This window comes from Phocoena sinus, chromosome 6 (assembly GCF_008692025.1).
Source record: "Phocoena sinus isolate mPhoSin1 chromosome 6, mPhoSin1.pri, whole genome shotgun sequence".
In the NCBI taxonomy this organism is placed as follows: Eukaryota; Metazoa; Chordata; class Mammalia; order Artiodactyla; family Phocoenidae; genus Phocoena; species Phocoena sinus.
Window position 1 is genome coordinate 99,951,101 of NC_045768.1, and position 20,430 is coordinate 99,971,530.

General features: G+C 60.7%; 1 protein-coding gene across 2 annotated transcripts; it reads right to left on the bottom strand.

Annotated features, from left to right (window-relative positions):
• Positions 1-1,905: 1,905 nt before the first annotated feature.
• On the bottom strand, positions 1,906-16,587 carry HR (HR lysine demethylase and nuclear receptor corepressor). Of its 2 annotated transcripts, XM_032636243.1 has the most exons (20): positions 16,460-16,587; positions 14,535-15,185; positions 13,014-13,797; positions 11,649-11,799; positions 11,382-11,569; positions 9,807-9,974; positions 8,843-8,932; positions 8,549-8,664; positions 7,621-7,702; positions 7,061-7,224; positions 6,903-6,944; positions 6,732-6,788; positions 6,368-6,533; positions 6,099-6,168; positions 5,786-5,916; positions 5,545-5,664; positions 5,331-5,446; positions 3,292-3,456; positions 2,736-2,864; positions 1,906-2,598 (listed from the first exon to the last, which is right to left on the bottom strand). In XM_032636243.1, the coding sequence occupies exons 2-20, from the start codon at positions 15,144-15,146 to the stop codon at positions 2,536-2,538; spliced, it is 3,414 nt and encodes a 1,137-aa protein (XP_032492134.1). In that variant the 5' UTR covers positions 15,147-15,185; positions 16,460-16,587; the 3' UTR covers positions 1,906-2,535. The 2 variants fall into 2 exon arrangements, with proteins under 2 accessions (XP_032492134.1, XP_032492133.1); XM_032636242.1 differs by having other exon boundaries at positions 6,732-6,944.
• Between the last annotated feature and the right edge of the window lie 3,843 nt (positions 16,588-20,430).

The window sequence follows — 20,430 nt, forward strand, 5'->3', positions numbered from 1 at the left end:
AGAGGGCCTGTCCCGGGGCCATCGCCATCTTCCCACAGGAAAGACACTGTGTTTGGGGTTCTGGGGTGACATCAGGGCACGGCTATACAAGGTGAAGTGTAGGTAAGGATGGGTCACTCCGTGCCACTTGGAACGTGATCAGCTCTGAAGTGCATGTACCGGAAGGAGGAGGACAGAAGGGACAGCAAGCCCATCTGCAAAATCCATTAAACACGAAGACTGTAATGTAAATGAGGCAGCTTAAGTCAGGAAACTTGGTTCAAGTCCCAGTTCTGCCACTAAAATTGCTGTGTGACCTTGGGTGACACACGTAACCCCGGCCTGCCTGTTTCCTCTTCTGTAAAATGGAAATAAGTAATATCGATCCCAAAGTTGTGATAAGGGATTCAGTGAGATCCCTGGCACATAAAGTGCAGTAGTTCCTTAATTTTTTCTTTTTGCTTTTTTTCCTATCCCGTGGAAAAAACGAAAATAACCTAGCTTTGTAAACAATGAAGAAACCTAACTTTTTTAAAAATGAGAGATGTTTATGGAAATCACTGCCAAGCCACTTAAGGGAATATACGCAGCCATTTAAAGTAAAGGTTAGATAGCAACCCGGGAAATGATCACAATACATTTTTTTTTTTTGCGGTACACGGGCCTCTCACTGTTGTGGCCTCTCCCGTTGCGGAGCACAGGCTCCGGACGCACAGGCTCAGCGGCCATGGCTCATTGGGCCCAGCCGGTCCGCGGCACGAACCCGTGTCTCCCGCACCGGCAGGCGCACTCCCAACCACTGCGCCACCAGGGAAGCCCGATCACAATACATTTTTACGGAAGGAAATCCAGCATGGCTTCCCTGGTGGCGCAGTGGTTAAGAATCCGCCTGCCAGTGCAGGAGACATGGGTTTGAGCCCTGTTCCAGGAAGATCCCCCACGCCGCGGAGCAACTAAGCCCGCGCTCTACGGCTACTGAGCCTGCGCTCTAGAGCCCGTGTTCTGCAACGAGAGAAGCCACCGCGATGAGAAGCCCGCGCACCGCAACGAAAAGTAACCCCGCTCTCCGCGACTAGAGAAAGCCCACGCGCAGCAACCAAGACCCAACACAGCCAAAAATAAATAAATTAAATAATAAATAAACTAAAAAAAAAAAAAAACACAGGAAACCCAGTACAAAGCACCCCAATTCATCCATGTGTAAAACAGATCCCTGGAGAAAAGACTAAAGGAAATACACCAAAAGACTAACGGTGGTTGGGTTGGAGGTGAGTGGAGGTGGGTCTACAGGTTTCTTTTTCTTATTTTCTAAATGTTCTGAGAGTATATTAAATTTATAATAAAAAAATTTATTTCATAAAAACACATTCCCTGAGCCACTGCAGGAAAAACTGTAACACGAGTTGGAGGATGTTGTGGTGAGATGTACAAGGGCAGGGGAGTGGGTGGAGTCACACTAGAGGGTTCCGGGGCTGTCAGCTGTCTCAGGTGACCGGCCAGTGGGCATGGGGCTGGCCATGGGCACCGAGGGCAGAAGGCTGGGCAGGGGCTCTACCCGGCCAGACTCCCAGAGCTCCAGGTCAGGTCAGACAGGAGAGATGGGGTAGCCTGGAGTTCGTGGGGAGAGCGAGGGTTCCAGAATCTCTGGTGCCACACAGGGAGATGGCCTTGCTGCTGTGGCCCAGACCTCTGCCTTGCCCGCTGTCGCTGTCAGGAGTATCCTCAAGGGCAGCCCCCTTGGAAGCCTCCACCTGCTTCTCTGCGGGAGGGAGGGACCCTGCCCCCCACCCTAAGAAGAACAGGCAGGGGTGTTTGAGGTCCCCGTCACCACAGCCTCAGCCCCCTCCCACCCTGCTCCAGGTCCATGTGTCCCCTCCCTCCCCAGTCCATGTGGCCTGCAGGAGCAGGGCCAACCACACCGCAGCATTCACAAAACAACAGCCTTTAATGGAAATCAAGAAGGAAGGAGGCGAGAGGAGGGTGCAGGGATGGGGCTTTGCCCATATCAACCCCTCCAGCCAAGCCTGGGTAGTGGCCTGATACTGCCCCCTCCCCACACTTCACAGCTCTCTGGCAAGAGGACAGGATGTCGGTGGCCCTTGTCCAGCACGCCTGCAGTGCAAAGGGCCACCCGGGAGCCCAGGAGGATGTGGGGGGTATAAGCAGAGCTCGGGTACAGGTGAGACAGCAGGAGATGAAGCAGCAGCAGCAGGTGTTGCTTAAGCCAGAATGATTTCCGAGGTCCCCCAAGGAAGGGCTCTTCGTCTCCTGGGTTGGCAGGCAGGGGCTGGAGGGAGACTCACCCCCAGTGGTACCATGGAGAGGAGCTCGGGCCGGAGCAAGTGCCAGCCTGCAAAGGGCAGGTGCGAGCTCCAGTGGCACTGTGGTTGTCGGCCTTAGGGCCCAGGGCAGGGGCAGGGAACGGGGTGCCCTGCTTGTGTCCAGAGTGCTGCTTGCAGGATTGAGCGGAAGTCCCCGTTCTCTGCTGAAGCTGTGCCTGGGCTAAGCACTGGTCTGCCTGCTCCCAAGCCCTAACCCCAGACACCTGGGATCCCCCTATTTAGCCTCTTGCAATGTTCCCACAGCCAACTTCACTGCTTGGAACACAGCCCAGTCCATCTAGGAGAAAAGGAGACGACAAGGAGTTTACAGTCATGCCCCGGGCTCTCCCTGCCGAGAACACCCTCCCTGGGCGCAGCTGTGCTGTGGGGGGAGTCGGGCAGCACACTCAGGCTCCCGGCCAGTGTCACACTCACCTGGGCATAAAGCAGGCGGCAGTCAGGGGGCAGGCTGGGCCCCTGGTGGCAGAGCTGAGCAGAGAGGGCAGAGGTCTCGGGGGACAGGAAGTGCTGAGTGACACTCACTGTGCTGACCAGCCCCTGCACCTGTGCCGGTGGGGGGTGGGGGCGGGCAGGAGGGTCAGTGGGGACTCAGGATGACGCACCCTGCCCCACCTGTTCCTGAAGTCTGCTTCCCCAAATGACCCCCACCCAGCTCTCAGAGAGCAGAGGCCCTGGATGCAGCACTAGCCACCCCCGAAGGGCGCGGCCCAAACCAGGCCAAGGGGATGCCAGAGACGGCACAAGCAGAGTGGGCACCCAAGGACACAGAGCCCAGTTGGCTTGATGACTTCAAGACCACTAGGCTTCTCCTCTTCCCTGCAGTGGAGGCGTGACTTCCTGCTCTGCCTAGCTCCAGAGGGGAACTGAGAGGGACGAGGGCGTTCTCAGAGGGACTGAGAACACACTGGGGACTGCTTCCGATATTCTGAGCTCTCCGCAGGGCCCCCGCCTGCACGCGCCGGGGAAGCACCTGGTGGGGAGCCCCCGCGGGCACCAGCACGGCCTCTCCGGGGGCCTGCAGCAGAGTCCAGCAGCTCACACCCCACTCCTCCCGCAGGCGCCGCCGCAGCCCTGCGTCCAGGTAGCAGCTGCCCGGGGTGCCAGGCTCCAGGTTTCCAGCCCCGGCCGGGCACACCTCAAAGAAAAGGAGGAATGAGCAAGGCGGGAGGCTAGGGCGGGGCTGCAGGAAGAGGGGGCATGGGCTGCCCAAAGGCCAGAGGCACAGGAAAGAGCTGCAGGGGTGAAGTCTTGAAGGGCAGGGGGAGGACGTAGGGGTGGGAGAGAAAGGAGCAGGACGGGGAAGGGCTGGGGTCACGCAGGTTGGCAGAATAGAGATTCGGCTGGAAGGAGCTGAGAGGAAAGGATTAAGGGCTCTGAGGCTGGGGGTCTAAATCCCCTCTTTTCCCAGGGCTAGATGCCTTGAGTAGCCTCTGTGGCCCTGGCCGTGGGCGCTCTGCTCCCTCCTTCAAAGGTACCCCTTTCTCCAAAACCCAGGAAGACGTCCTGCATAACCTCAACTCAGAAACTGTCTACACCAGGAGCTCTTAATTGTGGAGTCCCGTGAAGATCCCGAACTGTGTGCTAAACTGTGGGTGAGCAGGTAGCCGTATGTCCCTGGGGAGACGATCCAAAGCATTCGTCAGATTCCTCTGTGATCCCAGATGCAGAAAAGGCACAGCCACACGGAAGTTCTGACTCCCCAGTGGATGGACCGACCGGCTTGCCTGTCCAGGCGGAGGCCTCTGAAGCAGGCACAGCTTTGGGGGCCTTCACCAGCCCAACCAGAGCGGGGAGCTCCTTGGGTAGATGGGAACTCGTGGAGGCCCGGGCCCAAGGAACACCTGCAGAGGTGCACCCAGCATCCCGCTTCAGCTGCCCATCAGCTCCATCCAGCCCTTCAGCTAGAACTTCAGCAATTACTCCTGGGCTTAGGGCTCAGGCCTCCAAGACCAGGCCACGGGAAGAGGGGAGGCTGGTGAGTCAGGCTGGACCCTTGGCTAACCCCAGGCAGGTGCCAAGGAAGTCCAACCTGGAACTAGAGCAGCGTTTCCCAGGCCACCCAGTGAGAACATGCCCCTCAGACCTTCCCGGTGAATTATCGGGTTTGGCCACGAGGGACTGCCCACAGCCAGGCACACCCAGATCAGACAAGGCCATCTATGTATGAAGGCGTGCTGCCGTCCGCTCCCCTCTGCATGTTCCAGCACCTGTGTGAGTGCATCCGTGTGTGTGCATCTCCCGTGGGCAGGAGGGTGGCAGTGGACAGCCACGTTGACACCTGCACGTCCGTGTGTGTTCATGTACCTGAGCAGGGGTGACACTTGGTGGGCGTCCTTTCCCCAGGACAGTCAGGGCTCAGCTGGACTTTGGAACCACGGGGCCTTGCCCCGCTCCTGCTCACTCCCTCCTCTTCTCCTTCCCTGCCCCCTCTCCTGGCCCCGTGTCTCTCTCCACCTACCACACTGCCCCCCCTTAGCCCTTCCTTGCTAGCACCTCAGAGGGCACCTCTCATAAGGTGCAGATTTCCGAGAGGGGAGCAGTGGGACGGATTCTCAGGTGAGCTTCCTGTTGCCCTTCAGCCAGCCCCACCTGGAGCCCGCAGCGGGGAGGCTGCCTGCCCCCGGGGGGAGCACAGTGTAGCGACCCGGGCTGGGAACAGCCACAAGCTCGGGTCCCAGCTTTACCACTCAGCCTCAGTATTCTCACCTGCAAAATGGGAAAGCAGCAGTACCTACCGCACGGGGTGGTCGTGAAAATTAACAGAGCTAACGTACCCAAGGCCCTGAGCACAGTGCCCAGCCTGTGGCAGCGCTTGCTTCATTTCACCACTAGGTCCCCCAATTTCTGTGTGCCCCACCGCACACCTCTTAGGAGGGCCCAGTCTGCCTTCTCTGCACCAGTGGAGTCCAGCTCACCTGAGGCAAGGGAGCGAGCACACAGGGCACACACACAGAGGGAGAGCTTCTGGGGCTGGAAGGGGAAGGGGAGAGCTCCCGGCTCCCTCCTCACCATCTGGAGAAAGCGGCGGATGCGCTGGGCGTCCTGTGCCCGGAACACGTGCCACACGGTGCTGACCTGGCTGCCCGGAGACCAGAGCCCCTCCCCGTCCAGGGCTGAGAGGAAATCTGGGGGAGAGAGACGGCTCAGGAGGGCCCAGGGCCAGCAGAGACAGCACCTCACATCTGCAGCCTGCGCCGACCCTCACTTCCGGCCAAGGACGCACCTTTCTGTGTCCGGTGCCAGGCAGGCAGTGGGGCTTCAGCACGTACCAGGACACTGACCAGGTCGGTCACCTCCACACAGAGGTTCTTGGTCCCCAGGTGCCCACACTGTGGGCTCACACCTGTATGGAGGTAGAGAAAAGACACTTGGGAATGGGCCCCAGGACCTCGGCGCTGACGCACGTGTTCTCAGAGATGACAGGAAGTGGGTAGGGACTGGGCAGGAATGGAGTGGACACTCACCATAGGCCGCCCACAGCTGGGGCTCCAGTGGTCGCAGGACAGAGCCCCAAGGGAGGTAGGAGGCCAGGTTGAGTTTCCCATGGCGCGCACAGTACTCTGGGAGTGGCAGGCTGGCAGCCAGGCTCTCTACCCTGTGTGTATGGGGGCGGGGGGGGGGTGTCACGCCCAGCAGGCTCAATCCAGGCTCCGGAGACCCCGTCGAAGCCCCCAAAGCTAGAGTAACTTCCCAAGGCAAGCACAGAGCACTGAGCATCACAGGGCCAAGGAGGAGAGGCAGGGAGGCCCTGCCAGCCAGCCCTATGGCACCACACACCTGCTGGTGTCCTCGTCCCCCAGAGCTCTGTGCAGCAGGAAGACCGAGCCCTCATCTGACTTTGGGCGAACTAGGGGAAGAGACAGAAAGGCCGTTGGCCCAGGGAGGAACCTCCTTGGCCCAGAGGCCCTCCTCCCGTGGCAGCAACAGAGTCCAGTTTCTGCTCTGGGCTCTGCTTCCAGCTGCCCCCAGGGTCACTCTGGGACTTCGATGCCCCCCCAGCATCACAGGGGCTCCCAGCTCCTCTACCGCACATCAGGGATACTCACTCTCAGGCCGGGAGAATCCCTCCCAGAACGTTGTGCTACCCAGGCTTGCGGGCTGGGGAGGTCTGAGGGGGGTCAGTTCCTGCACCTGGCCTCCAAGCGCCCCTAGGGCTTCTGTCCCCCACAGGTGGCCTTGCAATGTCCCCTGAATCCCTGACACCAACACGGGCTGTAGTGGGGAAAGAAAGGGGGACACGGGGAGAATGGATGGGGTACCCAACATGGCCAGGCCGGGGCATGTTGTAGGGGCACCAGGACGGAGTGGGGACAGGCCATGTGGTTCCCTCCGAGTGACGGACCAGGTCTGCCTGGGCCTCGGGATCAAGGCCCTGAGGGTAGGTGAGGCTGGGAGAGCTGGGAGCCTCACCTGGCCCTGCCTCCAGTGCTCCTGGAAGAGGTGGAAGCCTCGCGGAGGCCTGGGCTCCTGCAGCCACAGCAAAGCCCCGGGGGGAGGCAGCCGGGGCCGCACCGGTGAGAGGGGCAGGCCCGGCCGCAGCCCCGGCCCCAGGGCTCTCTCCTGAATCTTCCGTTCCACTACCTGCGCGATGATGCTGTCCAGGATGTTGGTGATGCGGTCGTCCTGCGGGGAGGGAGGGGCGGAGAGGCAGGCATGCTCAGGACCTGCCTGACCCTGCAGGGAAGGGCAGCCCAGTTTTGGCCCCAGGCCCCCAGCCCTCCCTTCGGGCCCTCGCTCACGCTGGGCAGGGCCGGAGTGACAGGGGCGAAGGCCATGTGTATCCGTTCGTGCCCCAAGCAGAGTTTGACAGCAGTAGAGGCCAGTAGTTCACAGAGAGAGGGACAAGGCAGGGGCCCTTGGCCAGCACGGTCCTCTGCCGGAGTCTCTCTGGAGTCTGGGGTCTCTGTTAGGAAGGAGAGCGGTGAGGGTCTTCACCTTTCTCTCGAGGCTCCATTGCCCGTGTGCTCTTCCCTCCTCTCCCGGCGGAGTCTGCTCTGTCCTCACTGGCACTGCCCATCTCAACTCTGGTCTGGATGCACTTGCCCCCCACCAGCTTTCCTGCCAGCGTGTCTAGGACCTCTCCAAAGGAGGGGCTCAGAACAGGGATCTGGCTGGAGAGGGGTTAGGAGGCTTGTCCTAGATTTTATTTAGATTTATTTTCTTTGGAATGACTTGAGAAGAGAGATGGTGACGGCGGGGGGCTGGGGGGATGGCTAAAGCCATTCCAATCTCTCCTGGGGATTCCAGCCTGGCTCAGCCTCCCCCGCACAGTCTGAGCAAGGCGCAGGGGGCTGCTCACCCTCTTTAATGTCCTTGGTCCTGTTGGTATCCCTGTTGCAGGAAGGTTGTGGAGTTGGGGGAGTTTTCTCCGTCGGCTCCTTCTGTTAAACCCAGCCGCCACCCACCCCCATCCAACCAGAGATTTAAAAATGGCAAATGCATCTCAATCCAATTCAACCCACAGGTATTAACAGTAGACTCAATGTTAAGTCCTAAAGTCGTGTTTACAAGGAGCGAAATGTCATACGATACAACGTTAGGTGGAAAAAAGTTGCCCATGGACTTATGCATACAGCACGATCTAAAGTATACTCAAAAGAGGCTGGAATAAATATACAAGCAAATGACTGGAAAGAAATATGTCAAAATGGTAACGGTGGTATTGTAAGCCACTGCTGTTTTCTTCCTTATCCTTGTCTGTATTTTCCAAATTTTCCACAGTGGGAATGTGTACGGTGCCTGGCACACAAAAGGCATTTGACAAACCCTCTCTTGAATAAATGACTTTTATAATAAAAACATGAACTTCATAAAAACTTTGTGAAACGCACACTGAGCACCTGCTCTGTGTCAGGTGCGGGGAATACTGAGAAGGTGGGCCGACACTCCACTTGTAGGAGCCTGCGCCTGGGGAGTGGAAAGACGGGACTCCAGCAGCTCTAGCAAGATGCTGGGACTAGCACAGAGAGGGTGGGACCTCCAGGCAGACAGAGAGTGCGGACTGCTGCTGGGCGGGGTGGGGGGAGGTGGGGCAGAGGCTAGAGCTCTAATGGATCCTCATCCCCAGGGGAACAAGAGAAGAAGCCTGACTTCACCCAGCTTCCATGTACCTCTTCATTCCCCTCGAAAGAAAAGGACCAAACCCTGCCAAAGTTAGGAATTTGCAGACACACCGCCTAACCCTGGGACGCACCAGCCAGTGCCCTGTCCCGTGCCCTGCTTCTTACCTGCTGGCCCCCATCCCCAGGGGTCCACATCCGGGCATCAGCTTGGCAGGGGCAGTGCCCCCGGATGTCAAACTTGACCCAGACCTGGTGCATTGCAGTGCTCAATTCCGCCATAGCTGTGAGGGGGAGAGGGGAGATGGAATTTGCCAGTGACTGCAGACAGGGGGCCACTTCCATGGTGCTTGGCCTCATCAACCAGGAGAGCATGGGATCGGGCTGAGAGACATCCAAACAGGAAGCTGGTCTCCCCCAGGACCTGCCCTCTGTACGCCCCGCCCCTCCAAGAGGGCTCACCCTGGCTGGAGACAAACTGGGTGAGCATCAGGGAACAGGCACTGTGCCCAGCCTCCTGGGTACACTTCTCCATGGACTGTTCCTGAGAGCCTGTTGGGGGTAGGAAAGGAGAAGCTGCAGGTCAGGAAATCAAGATAAACCCAGGTTAAGGTCAGGGAAGAAGAGCAAGGGCATGATATCAAAATTGGGGACCTTGAGAATCTACAAAACATGGGCTTTCTGGGAAACCTGAGTTCCCTAGTGACATAGGATCCTTTGCTTGCAGAACGCAGAGCCGTTAATATGCTGAGTGCGTTGCAAGATGTAAGACAATCATGTAGAATGTGGTATTCCGAAAGGTTTCTGACCCTGGAACTCTTTTTGGCCACGTCTATTGGAACACTGGGAAATTTCAAGTGTTGAGGTGGCGGAATTGAGCCAAGGGAGAGAAAGCTGAGAACCTTGAAGAGAGCAGGACTTGGAATCAGAAGACCTGCCTTTAAATCCTGGGCCCAACACTTATGAGCTGTGTGACCTTGCACAAGTCACTTAACTTCTCTGAGTTTTTCTCATCTGGAAAACGGAGGCAGTAATACCTACTTCACAGTGTTGTAAGGTTTAAAAAGGTGCAAGCTGAACAAGGTGGGAGATAGAGAGTAGGCACTCGGCTTCTTTTAAGGATATGGGCATGGCCCTCTGATCTGGGGAGAGGAAACGGTCTTCTCTAACGGGCATTGAGCAGTGGTAGCCGAGGCTGCGGAGGGAGACTTTCTCAGGGAGCCACAGCCAAGAAATGACCATGAACTTTTTTTTTTTTTTTTTTTTTTTTTTTTGCCATGCCATGTGCGGGATCTTAGTTCCCCAACCAGGTATCAAACCCTTGCCCCCTGCAGTGGAAGTGCAGTCTTAACCACTGGACTGCCACGGAAGTCCCTGGCCACGAACTCTAGAGCAACCCTTCTGAAGCCCCCAGCTCCTTTCCCACCTTCTTTCTCCTTGGTCCTCCAAGCGCCCACCATGCGACCACAGGCCACACACAGCCGGTGGCTGCAGCAGGGGCATCGCCAGTGGGTGTTGAAGAGTCCATGGTGGCAGCGGCTACAGCAACGTGGAATGCCTGGGTTGTCCTCTGTCCCGGCTGGCCCCTGGCCCGCTGACCACAGGAGAGAACAGGGTCAGAGGGGCCTCAAGTCAGCGGCCCCTTTGAGGACCTCATGTGGGAGGCCTCCAGGAAGGGATGGACACACAGGAGCAGTTTCCACTGAGGGGCTGCCCCAGAAGGGAGACAGGCTCCCTTACAGTCACCCTGGAGTGCTTGACAGCCCCTGTAAAGAACCTACTCGCCGCACCGTCCGTCTGCAGCCATCCCTCCCAGGCCGGTGCAGGCTGCACCTCCCTGGCGCCCGCCCCAGGGCTCCCTGAGCCACAGGACTCCCCAAACAGTCCTTCCTCCCCCCAGCCCACAACACAGTGGTGTTTCCTCAGGGGATTCCTCTGTGTCTCAGAAGAGGAAACCTTGGGGGGCTGCTCCTTCCCTCACCCAGAGTTTCAGACCAAGCCCTTGTTGGTAAGTGGGAGGGTGCCAGTGTGTACACGTTCATATACTCATCAACACACACTCGTCCCATCCAGGGCTGGGTGCTGGTGGGGACCTGGCACGTGCAGTCTCCCAGGCCTCACATCACAAGGGGGGAGATGGGCCCATAAACATGGTAATGCTCGTGGCATCATGGGGTGGGTGCTAGAGTAGGAGTGGGATGGAAGGAGGAGGGTGGGGACAGCTGCACAAACGGCCCTGAGTGATGAGTAACTTTTCATTCACCAGGTGGGAATGGAAGGGAAGCGCGTTCCAGACAGAGGGAGCGAAGGGTGCCGAGGCCGGAGGGGGCAGACAAGCCCAGGTGAGTCTAGAGGGCCGGGCAGACCATGATGCCAGAATCGGGGCGGAGGGAGTGGCAGGGTGGACAGGGGCTGGCTGTGAAAGGGGGAGGGGCTGGACTTCCTGGGACAAGAGGGAGCCACCAGGGGGTTCCATCCAGGCAGTGACAAGACAGCAGGAGGGTCTTGTCGTTCCCGTGGAAGGGATGCAGGAGGGAGAGCCTGGAGCCAGAGGGATCAGCTGATTGCCTCGAGCTCCTCCCATCTCTAACCTCGGCCCCAATCCTACCAGCTTCCCAGGGCCCAACCGCCTGCCATCCCGGAAGCCTTCCTTCCCTTGCAAAGCTGCAGGGAGCTCCCCGCGACACCCGCCTCCCTCCCCATGCTCTTGCAGACACTTGGCATTCAGTCTCATTTCCCCAGCAAGCCCAAAGCTCTTAGAGGGTTGGGCCAGACCAGGTTTTACACCTTCCCAACATCCCCCGTCCAGGCCAGAAACTGGAATACAAGTTGACTCAGAGCCTGAGCTGGGAATAAGGGCGCAGTGGGGCAGGAGCTCTCCAGCGCTGCCAGCTGGTTGGTAGGCAGTGCTGGGGGAGGGAGGTCCCATGCTCCTTGTGAAAGCACTGACCACAGGACCCGGCCGTCCTGGGGTCCTGAATGCCTGGTGGGGCCTGCTCACCTTCCCGCTGGGCCCAGGCCAAGACCTCCCGCTCCCTCCGCAGCACGCGGCACAGTCGGTCTCCCAGAGCACTTAGCAGGTGCTTGGCGAGGCCCATGCTGAGCCTGGCCTCCTCCGGGCCAGACCCTCCTCCCTCGGAGCTGGCTGCCGAGTCTTCCTCCTGCCGCTGCTCCCCTCCCAGAGGCAATCTGGAGGTAGGGCAGAGGAAGGTGAGCAGGGAGCCCCACTGGGAGGACGCTGGGGGGCAGCCAGGGGCAACAGGCTCACCTGGGCACTGGCTGGGAGTGGCAGGCCAGCCCTCCCGCCTCACCAGCTGCCTGGGCACAGCTTTGGCACTGAGTCATGCCTGCCGGGGGAGCCGCGCAAGGTGTATCCTGCAGCCCTGGGTCCTGGAGGCTGGCCCTGATGTCTCGGGGTCCTGAGGGGACAATGTTGCTGGTCAGGAGGCTGGGCTTCCTGGGTTTCTGTGAACCCCAGGCCCTGCCTTAGCACCCAGCCCGTCCCCACACAGAGCCAGCGCTGCCCCTAGGCCCGGGCCTGCAAGGCCTGATTCGGAACTAGAGAACCAGGCAGCCAGAAACTTCAAAAAGGCTGAGCCCTAACATGGACTCATGGGCCAAGTTTGGGGCAGCTGGGGCGCAGGATCCAGTCGGTGTAGACTTGGGTTAGCTCCGCCTCAGCCTCAGTGATACCGTTGGCTGTGTGACAGTGTGAAGAGACAATCCCGACGTGGACGGAGGGCGATGGAAGGTGAGAAGGCCGGAGAGTTTCAACACAGGCCACAGCTGCAGTAACCCAAGAAGTCAGAGGGGCCTACAGCTTCCCAGCCCAGGCAGAGGCCTGGAAGACAGACCCATGCCAGGTACAGGGGTGCAAGACCAGCGAAAGAGTCCTGATCCAGGCCCAGCAGTCTGGGAGGCCAAGAAACCGAGGTGACCCCGAAGAACCGAGGCTGGGACCAAGCAGTGCCAGAACGCTCCGTGAAGGGCAGAGCTTGACGGAGGGGTCCAAGATGTGCCCAAGTCCTAACACTGGCAGAGTCCAAACTGAGTTTCCATGATCCAGCTGGCCCAGAGAGTAGTTGTTCGTTCCTCAGGCAGGACAAGGGGTCCTTCAGGAGATGTAATCCCCCCAATGGGGGATTTGTGGCACAAGTAATCACAAAAGTGACTGTTCATTGAGTGCTTGTTGAGCGCCGTTTACGTGAATGATATTGGTTAATCTTTGCCTCACTGTTTACGGGGTAGGTGCTGTCTTTATCCCCATTTTATAGATGGAGAAACTGATGCCCAGAGAGGTGAAGTAACCAGCCCAAGGTCACACAGCACCAATCAGCAAAGTCAGGAGCCAGGTATTCTGACTCCGGAGCCCACACTCTGAATCCTGTCATTATACTGTCACCAGAACGCCACGGCTCGGGAGTAGGCACACGAAAATAGGAGCCACACGCTGGACGGGTCTGGCCTGTACATGCTAAGGACTCCCAGAGAGCTATCCCATCCAGGTGGGCAGTTGGACAGCTGGGTGTGATCCACTCATAATAGACTTCTGACCCCACCTCCCTGCAAAGCCCCAGTCCCGGCTGCACCCTCCCAAGTAGGGCCCCCTGCAGGCCCTCCCCTGTCCCCTTACCTCTGTGGTCATTATGCTGTTCTGCCTCTGCCTTGTTCCCAAATGATGAGTCCAGCAGCTCCTGCCAACCTCTGGCCCCCTGCCCCACACTGCCCGGGAAACGGCCGGACGGGCGCTTGGCGGCTGGGCTGCCCACTGCTCCCTGGACCTCGGGGCTGCTTGCCCTCTTGAGGGCGCGCAGCTGGGCCGCAGGGCTTTCCTCCTCCCCAGAGCAACTGTCTGGGCACCCAAACTGCTCAGAGTGTCGTGTGAGCCATGTCTTCTTCAGCTTGGTGTGATGGCTGGGCAGGCAGGCCCTGGGACCAGGGGCCTTGTTTACTTCCTCGCTGGATTCACTCGGCCCACTGGTGCCCCCCTCCAGGTCCTCCTGGCACTTCCCACAAGGGCCAACACCTCCATCTCTAGCTGGTGGGTGAAGTGAGCAACGGTCCACCTGGGTGGTAGGAGGCCCAGGAGAGGGGCACCTTGATGTGGCTGACGGCCCCAGCTGGTACCCAAGGCTCCCACCTCCCGGTACAGCCCAGACATTGCCATGAACCAGGCCTGGGGAACAAGTGGGCCATGGGGTCGGGGGAACAGTGTCTGGATGCCCCAGGACACGGGGGCAAAGATTCTGATGCCTGCCGACTCCTGTCTCTCCATCTCTCTGGTGGAGTGAAGGGTGTTCCACCTCCCCAGTTCTCTGGAGATGCCCCCCAGGCGCTGAGCCCAACAACCCGGGTTCCACAGTTGCCAGTGGCTCCTTGGCCAGCCTGAGAATGCTGGGATCCTTGTGGTACCAACCCTAAAGAGAGGAGAAGGGATTAAGCTCGTGCTGACTTTGCTTCCCAGTGCTGAAAAGGATGGGCAGAACTGACAACCAGCAGGTGTGAGCCTATGTGGCTTCAAGGGTTGTGAAAATACAGAAGAACATACTGGTTAATAGGCACTGGTCCCCTAACTGCCTCCGCCATAGCCCTGGCTACCCCAGATCCTTCCCCAGGATTTCTCAGGCCTCCCCATAATCCAGCAACTAAAGGCTTAATGCCTGGCACAGTCAAAGGTCCTCCAGGATCTGTTCAGATTGTGTGATGCCCTGTACCACACTGGATTTAAAATATTTTACATCTCATCCCTGAGGTGACCCTGGGGGTCCCTTGTGGGGGAGGTACCAGAGGTACAGGCCATGGGGCCACCTGCCCATCCCACTCCCAGATACAGGGCCTTGTCTGCCCCTCCCCCAGGACAAGACCACACATTCTGAGGCCCCAGTTCCCAGGGCCTTGTTCTGGGTGGACAATGCATGAGTCAATTCCTGAAATGGCCCAAAGGCAGGTGAGGCCTAATGAAATGGGTTTGCTCAGAAGAGGAATTGCTTGCGGTCCACTACGTCTGAGCTGACAGGCTCCTCCTCTGCCTGGGTACCACCTTATCTTTTCATCAGAATGGAAGGGCAGAGTGGTTTGGCCCCGGCAGGGTGGCTCAGGGGCCACTGAGCCCTGCTGCCTGGCCCCCAGGTACCCTCTCTGCTCCAACACTCACCTTGCTGTCTAAGCCGAAGGCAGAGGGCACTTTGGGCTGGACTCCGGAGCACTCCCAGGGGTGTGGGGTCAGGGGCCAGTCACACGGACGCTCTGGGGGCAGGCTGGACACTAGGTAGGGTGGCAGGCAGCTGGGCACCCAGAAGGGAGCTTGCTCAAGGATCTTGGTCTCCAGAAGAAAGGGGCAGTGCAAGGGTCGGAAGGCCACAGGGTCACTCTTGGGAGGGCCACCGTTATGCTCAGGAATCAGTGGGCCGTAGCAAGGCGGGCACGCTGACCCACGGAATGCCAGCGGATGGGTAAGCATAGCCTCCTTCCAGCGCAGCACCTCCTTGCTGCCTGGCCAGCCAGCCTTCCTCTCCCCATTCCGGGGACCTTTGCCCTCCACCAATGGGAGCGTGTCCTTGGGGATCTGGGGGAAGCCAGGGGGGAGCCAGGAGCCTGGGGTGCTCAGGACACCCCTCCAGAAGGGAGCAGGCTCTCCCAGGCACAGTGCTGCAGGGCTCAGGCCATCTTGTGGTGGGGTCTCTGGCTCTGGTCCCACGATGCCATTCTCGGGGGCTGTCTTCTCCCAGGCTGGGCTGTCCTTCAGGAAGCTGGGCGTACTCTCCATCACTCTCCTGCCCTCATGGGGCTCTCCCAGAGGGGGTCCCTGGAGCATAACCACCAAGGCATGAGCTGCTTGGACACACGCCTCAAGCACCCTACCGCCTGGTACAGAGTGGGCACCGCCCTGGCAGCACCGAGGCACCCCAAACCAGTAAGACAAGTGCCAACCTACAGCTGGGCTCCACGTTGCCTGCCACATGAGACTCGAACGACCCGCCTGAGTGGGATGTTCCAGTGTGGGAGGTCATCCCTTCCCCTGAATGCCTGGAACTTGACAGCCCACCTGGGCCAGAGCCCCTCAGCAGAGACTGCTGATTCTAGGATGACATGTCCTGGCCTCCTCGAGCCTGGAACTGGTCATGAGCCATGCGGAAGGACAGAGGGCAAGAACCCAAAAGAAGAGCTCCGTGGAAGGCACTGCACTGGGAGACAAGAAGCTTGGATCCTGGCCCTGATCCAGTCACCTGCTGTGTGACCTTGGGCAAGTCACGTCACTCCTCTGGTGCCCTTGTGTAAAATAGGGCTGGGAAATGGGCAGTCTCAGAAGCCTCTTCCCTGCGCTGCAGTCTGTGGTTCTGGGGATGCTGCTTCCCCACCCCCAGCCCTCAGCCCCACCTAGGCTTGTTTGGGTGGGAAGTGCAGACAGGGCAGGCTGGAGTCACGGGGGAGAGCAGGGCTGCTGGCTGGAATCTCTCCCTACACCTGGGCAGCCCCGAGTCTGCCTCTTCCAGGTGCTGTACAGTTTCTTGGCTTCTGAGGCAGAGCCCAGGACAACTGCTGGGGGATGGGATCTCCACCACTGCCCCCAAGGGAAGGAGTGAGCTGGCACAGGGGAGGGGAGTTAGAGGCCTCAGCTGGGATGGGTCAAGATGCCCCAGTCCAGCCGGCAGTGCTAGGGCGGCCGGTGGACGCTGGTAACTGCAGCCTGGCCGAGGGGAGGGAAGGAGGCGGGGAAAGCGGGCTGGGGCCCAGAGAGAGGCAAAGGAGGGAAAATTGAACGTGCGTGCAAAGGAGCAGGATGACAGGTGGCACCAGAGCCCCGGCGCTCTCCCAGCACGGCCACGTCTGCCCACTGGGGGAAGCTCCAGGAAGGAGGGGAGGGAGCCCAGGGAGCCGTGACACAGGGCGCTCGGGTTTTCTGGGGCCACCGCTCCGACGCGATCCAGCCCCGTCGGGCATCCTAACTTTCAGAGGCGTGGCCAAGCCCAGAGGAGCAAGGGGAGCTCATTCCCTGCGTGCGGCGCGGGCTCGGCTCAGAAATGCCCTGCTATGGGCGTCCCCAGAAGGCGAGCGCCCGGCGCCCCTCTCGGCCCTTACCTGGGCTTCACGCGCCGGGCGCGGCGCGGGCGGCGGCGGTCTTTGTGGCCGACGCCGGGTGCCCTCTCCCCATGGGCTGGTTCCGGGGCCTCCCGGCCGGCGGGCGAGAGCTCGTTCGTTCTCCCGCTCTCTGCTCAGCGCGCTGGCTCTCTCTTTCTCCCGGGGCGGCGGGGGCGCTCTAGGGCCGCAGGTTGGAGGGGTCGGGCTCCGGGATCTGCAGGATGCGGCACACGGCGCGGATCGGCCGCACCAGCTTCTGGGCCGAGGCCGTGGGTTGCGCCATGGGACGCCGAGACTCCGTGCTGCGCTGCGGGGAGGGCCGGGCCGGGGCTAGGGAGCGGGTGCCCCCGGAGGGAGAGAGGGAGCCGGGCCGGGGGGAACGCGCGCCCCGGGTCGGAGATGGCGGAGTGGGGGGAAAGGCCGAGGGGCCGGGGGAGGGGGTCGTGCCTGGAAGGGAGGCCGATCCCGTGACCCGGGAGAGAGGCACCAGCTACGGCGCAGCACGGCGCGGCGCGGCTAATGGAGGGAGTGCCCAGCGGAGAGCGCAGCAGGACCTCTGATCGCCATCGCCAGACGCGCAACTGAGAGTGGGGAAGCTGCTCCGCCGGTTTCCTCCTCGAGCACCCTGCGGGGAAACAGGAGCCCGAGATTCGGCGGCCCCGCCTGGGCCTGCCCCCTCCCGGGCCCCGGGGGCTTCCGCCAACGCCCCGGCGATGCCACCGGCTGCGCACGGGGAGAATGAGCCCTTTGTTCCCCCCTCCCCCCCGCGGCACCCGGGCGCCTGCCGAGAGAGGCTCCCCCGGGGCAGCGTGCCAGCTTCCCAGCCGCCCCACCCTCCCGTGGGCCCGGCCCCGGAGCCTGGCAGGCGGGCAGCACCCCCACTATAGGTGCCAAGCCCGGGAACTGGAGCAAAGGGCGGGAGGGGCCGGACCAGGCCACGATGGGGCGGGGTGCCCCCAGGGGTGCCAGGGCAGGGCTGCTGGGAGGGGTCAGTGCCAGAGCTGGCAGGGGCAGTCGAGTTCTCACGGGTCAATGATGGGCGCTGTGACCCACGCCAGCCACCCCGTGCTTGCTGGACCACTGGCTCTTGATCCTCTCCAGCTCTGGCACGTGGGCACACACGCTGGCCCGGGTCTGCCCTGCCCGGTTCCTCATCTGGCCAAGCTGCTCTTCACCGTTCCAGACGCAAGCCCCCTCCCAGGGCACAGTGTCCTGCCTTAGCAGTTCTAGAAGGGTCTAGGCTCTAGTCTGTTCCTGGTCTAAGGGCCCCAGTTTCACCAATTGTCCAGAGAGGAAGTGGGACCAGATGTGCTCCACCACCTGCTCCAGCCCCGTGTGCTGGGGGTCTGCGCCATCCCGTGCTCCTAGTGTTTCCAGGCCCAGCCCTGGAGAGGAGCCCATGGGAGTGGCTCCTGGGAGGGAGCAGAGAGGAGGAGAGGAAATGGGAAAGCAGGGCACCCTGCACCCGAGGAAGCATCCTGGCCCTTCTGTGAGGGTGGCTCCAGAGCACAGACACAGACAGATTCAAACACACACAGACAGATTCAGACACACACAGAAACCCACACGCCCAACGGGCGCTTCCCTTCCCCTCAGGCACCCACGTCCCACCCCGTGACTCCCCTGCCTCCCTGTGGAAGCCATCCTTGGCCTGCCTTCACCCAGCCTGGGACAGAGAGCACCACCCACCCACCCCCATTCCATCGAAGGGATGAGGTTTTGGATGCCTCTAGCCTCGTCCCAGGTCACACTACCATCCCTGGAGCAGGAAGCCATGAGGGTGGCTCCCTTCCAGGGACTGGAGGGGAGGCTGGGATCCTTTCACCAGTTGAGGAGAAGAGGAGGGGTGCTGAGGAGAGGAGGCCTGAAGGGGTCGGCACCAGGCAAGACTTAGGTCATGTTGGCATAGATTCTCCTGGCCCCTTCGCCTTCCCCCAGAGGCCGGTTCTGTGACAGGGCAGGCTGGTAGGGGGTGTTTACATGACTGAGTTATTAACACTCCCTTCCTCCTCCAGCTCCCCTGAGGGGTGACCTGGACCTGAGTGTGCCAGGGGAAATGATCCTGGAGGGTCTAACCCAGACTGCAGTCCCCAAGCCCCAAGCCCCAGCCTTCCGCTCCCAGGCTGGCTCCAGGATACGGATGGAGGGCTGGGGTGTGCCTGTAGTCCCCCATCTGTGTCCCTCTGGCAGCCAAAACTTGTGGGAGATTCCAGGGGAGATTCCTGCGGCTTGAGGCCTAGAAGAGTCTGGGCAGGGCAGGGTGGGAGCCTGGGCTGTCCAGGCCCCGAGGGGATGGGGACAGCCCCAGGGGAGTGGGACAGACACCTCCCCCCACCCCCTTTGCCAAGTCTCCCTTGCCAGATCACTGTCTCTGGACTAGACCAGGACTCTCAGGACAGGCTCCTAAAATGCCCAGGGGGTCGTGGGGGGGATTGGGGTGGCGGGGGAAGGAACCCCTTTCCACCCTCGCCCAGCTCCCCATCCTGCTCTACAGCCCATGCCACAGGCCCACGGAGCCCTTGTAGCCGGCTGTTCTGTGCCTGAGGACAGAGCAGATCTGAGGAGCCACACAAAGACACAAACAGAAGGAAAGCCACGCAACGTGTGGACACGGTGCCGGATCCGTGGACACAGGCGAGCTGACCAGCACCCCCAGACTCGCGTGGGTCCGCTCCGGCCCCGCAACGACCCCTCAAGAGCACTGACACACACACGCTGATACACACGTTCCCACTGACACGTGCAGCAGCACTCCTGAGCCAGCTGCCCTCACGCTGTCCCCAGAGCCCCTTACCTGGGCAAAGCACAAGTGCCCTTCGGGCGGAGCAGCCCCCTGCCCAGGGGAGGGCAGCAGGCGGGGGCGGGGAAAGGAGCCCCGGAGAGTCAGGCCAAGCTGCCACTAATCCGGGCAGGGAGAGGGGGGGCACCCACACGTCAGAGCGGGGACTGCCGGGTGGAGGGCATCTGAGGACATCCCCTCCCACACACGCGGCCGTCTGGGCACCTAGCCCTACTTCCCCAGCCCCTCCATCCTTCAGACAGCTGAGGCTGGCCTCCCCCCGCCCCACCCCCATCCTTGTGGCAATGCCTGGGGCGAGGGCATGGGGGAGGGGGGAATACCGGGGAGAATTCTCCCAGGACCTGGGGAGAGGGTCAGAGGCAGGGAAGTGTGGAGATGCTTCTGGAGCCAGGAGGAAGCTCCGCGGCAGATGCCCCCTCCCCTCTCACCCACCCACCCACATCTCTGACCTAGTTCCTCTTCTCAGTCTGCACCTCACCAATGCCCCTTCTCCTTCCGCCCAACCTTCCCTCCCCTGCAATCCAGCCACCCTGGTAGAGAAAGCTACCTCATTCCGCCCTGGGCTCAGGACCTTCTGCCTAGTAACCCAGCTCTGGCCCCCGGGAATTCCTAAGCAGTGGGCCTCACCCTCCTGCCGGGGCTTCTACGCCTACCCAGCTATAGGGCATCCCAGTCCCTGATGCTGGGCGGGAGACAAGGGGGCGAGAGCCAGAGTGCTCACCTCCTCAACCCCTTAAAGGGTGGGGCAGTGCCAGTCATGACGCCCCAACTCAGCCTGGGCCAGGGCTGTGTTGAAACAAGAGGCTAACCACACTGCTGCCGCCCAGAGTGGGAGCGAAAAATGCAGCAGTGGGGCTAGTGCACCTGGAGGCCAGAGTAGGGAAGGGGGACCGGGACCGGGAGGGGCCGAAGAGGTAGGGAAAGAGAGGAGCCACCAGAAAGGTCCAAGGGACAGCTGGGCTGTGGGGCGGAGGGAGAAGGGAGGGCTGGGAATGAGGGTCCACCTGCTCCTGGGAACTCGGAGGCAATGGGGGCATCCCTCAGAAGCAGGCAAGATGGATGGGGAGGGCAGAGCGAGCTCAAATCAGGCAGGGCTGGTACCTGGGCCAAGCAAAGGTGCGTGCTTCCAAGGTACTAGCCTAGGCTCTTCATCTCCCTACCAGTGCCCGGC

What these genes read in the sequence shown, in the direction of transcription:
- HR (XM_032636242.1), bottom strand. Translation starts at nt 15,146, where the DNA reads ATGGAGAGTACGCCCAGCTTCCTGAAGGACAGCCCAGCCTGGGAGAAG. An exon ending in CCTTCGGCTTAGACAGCAAG is followed by an intron (nt 13,798 to 14,534) that starts GTGAGTGTTGGA and finishes TCCTCTCTTTAG; the next exon opens with GGTTGGTACCACAAGGATCC. An exon ending in GAGGACCAAGGAGAAAGAAG is followed by an intron (nt 8,933 to 9,806) that starts GTGGGAAAGGAG and finishes TACCCCCAACAG; the next exon opens with GCTCTCAGGAACAGTCCATG.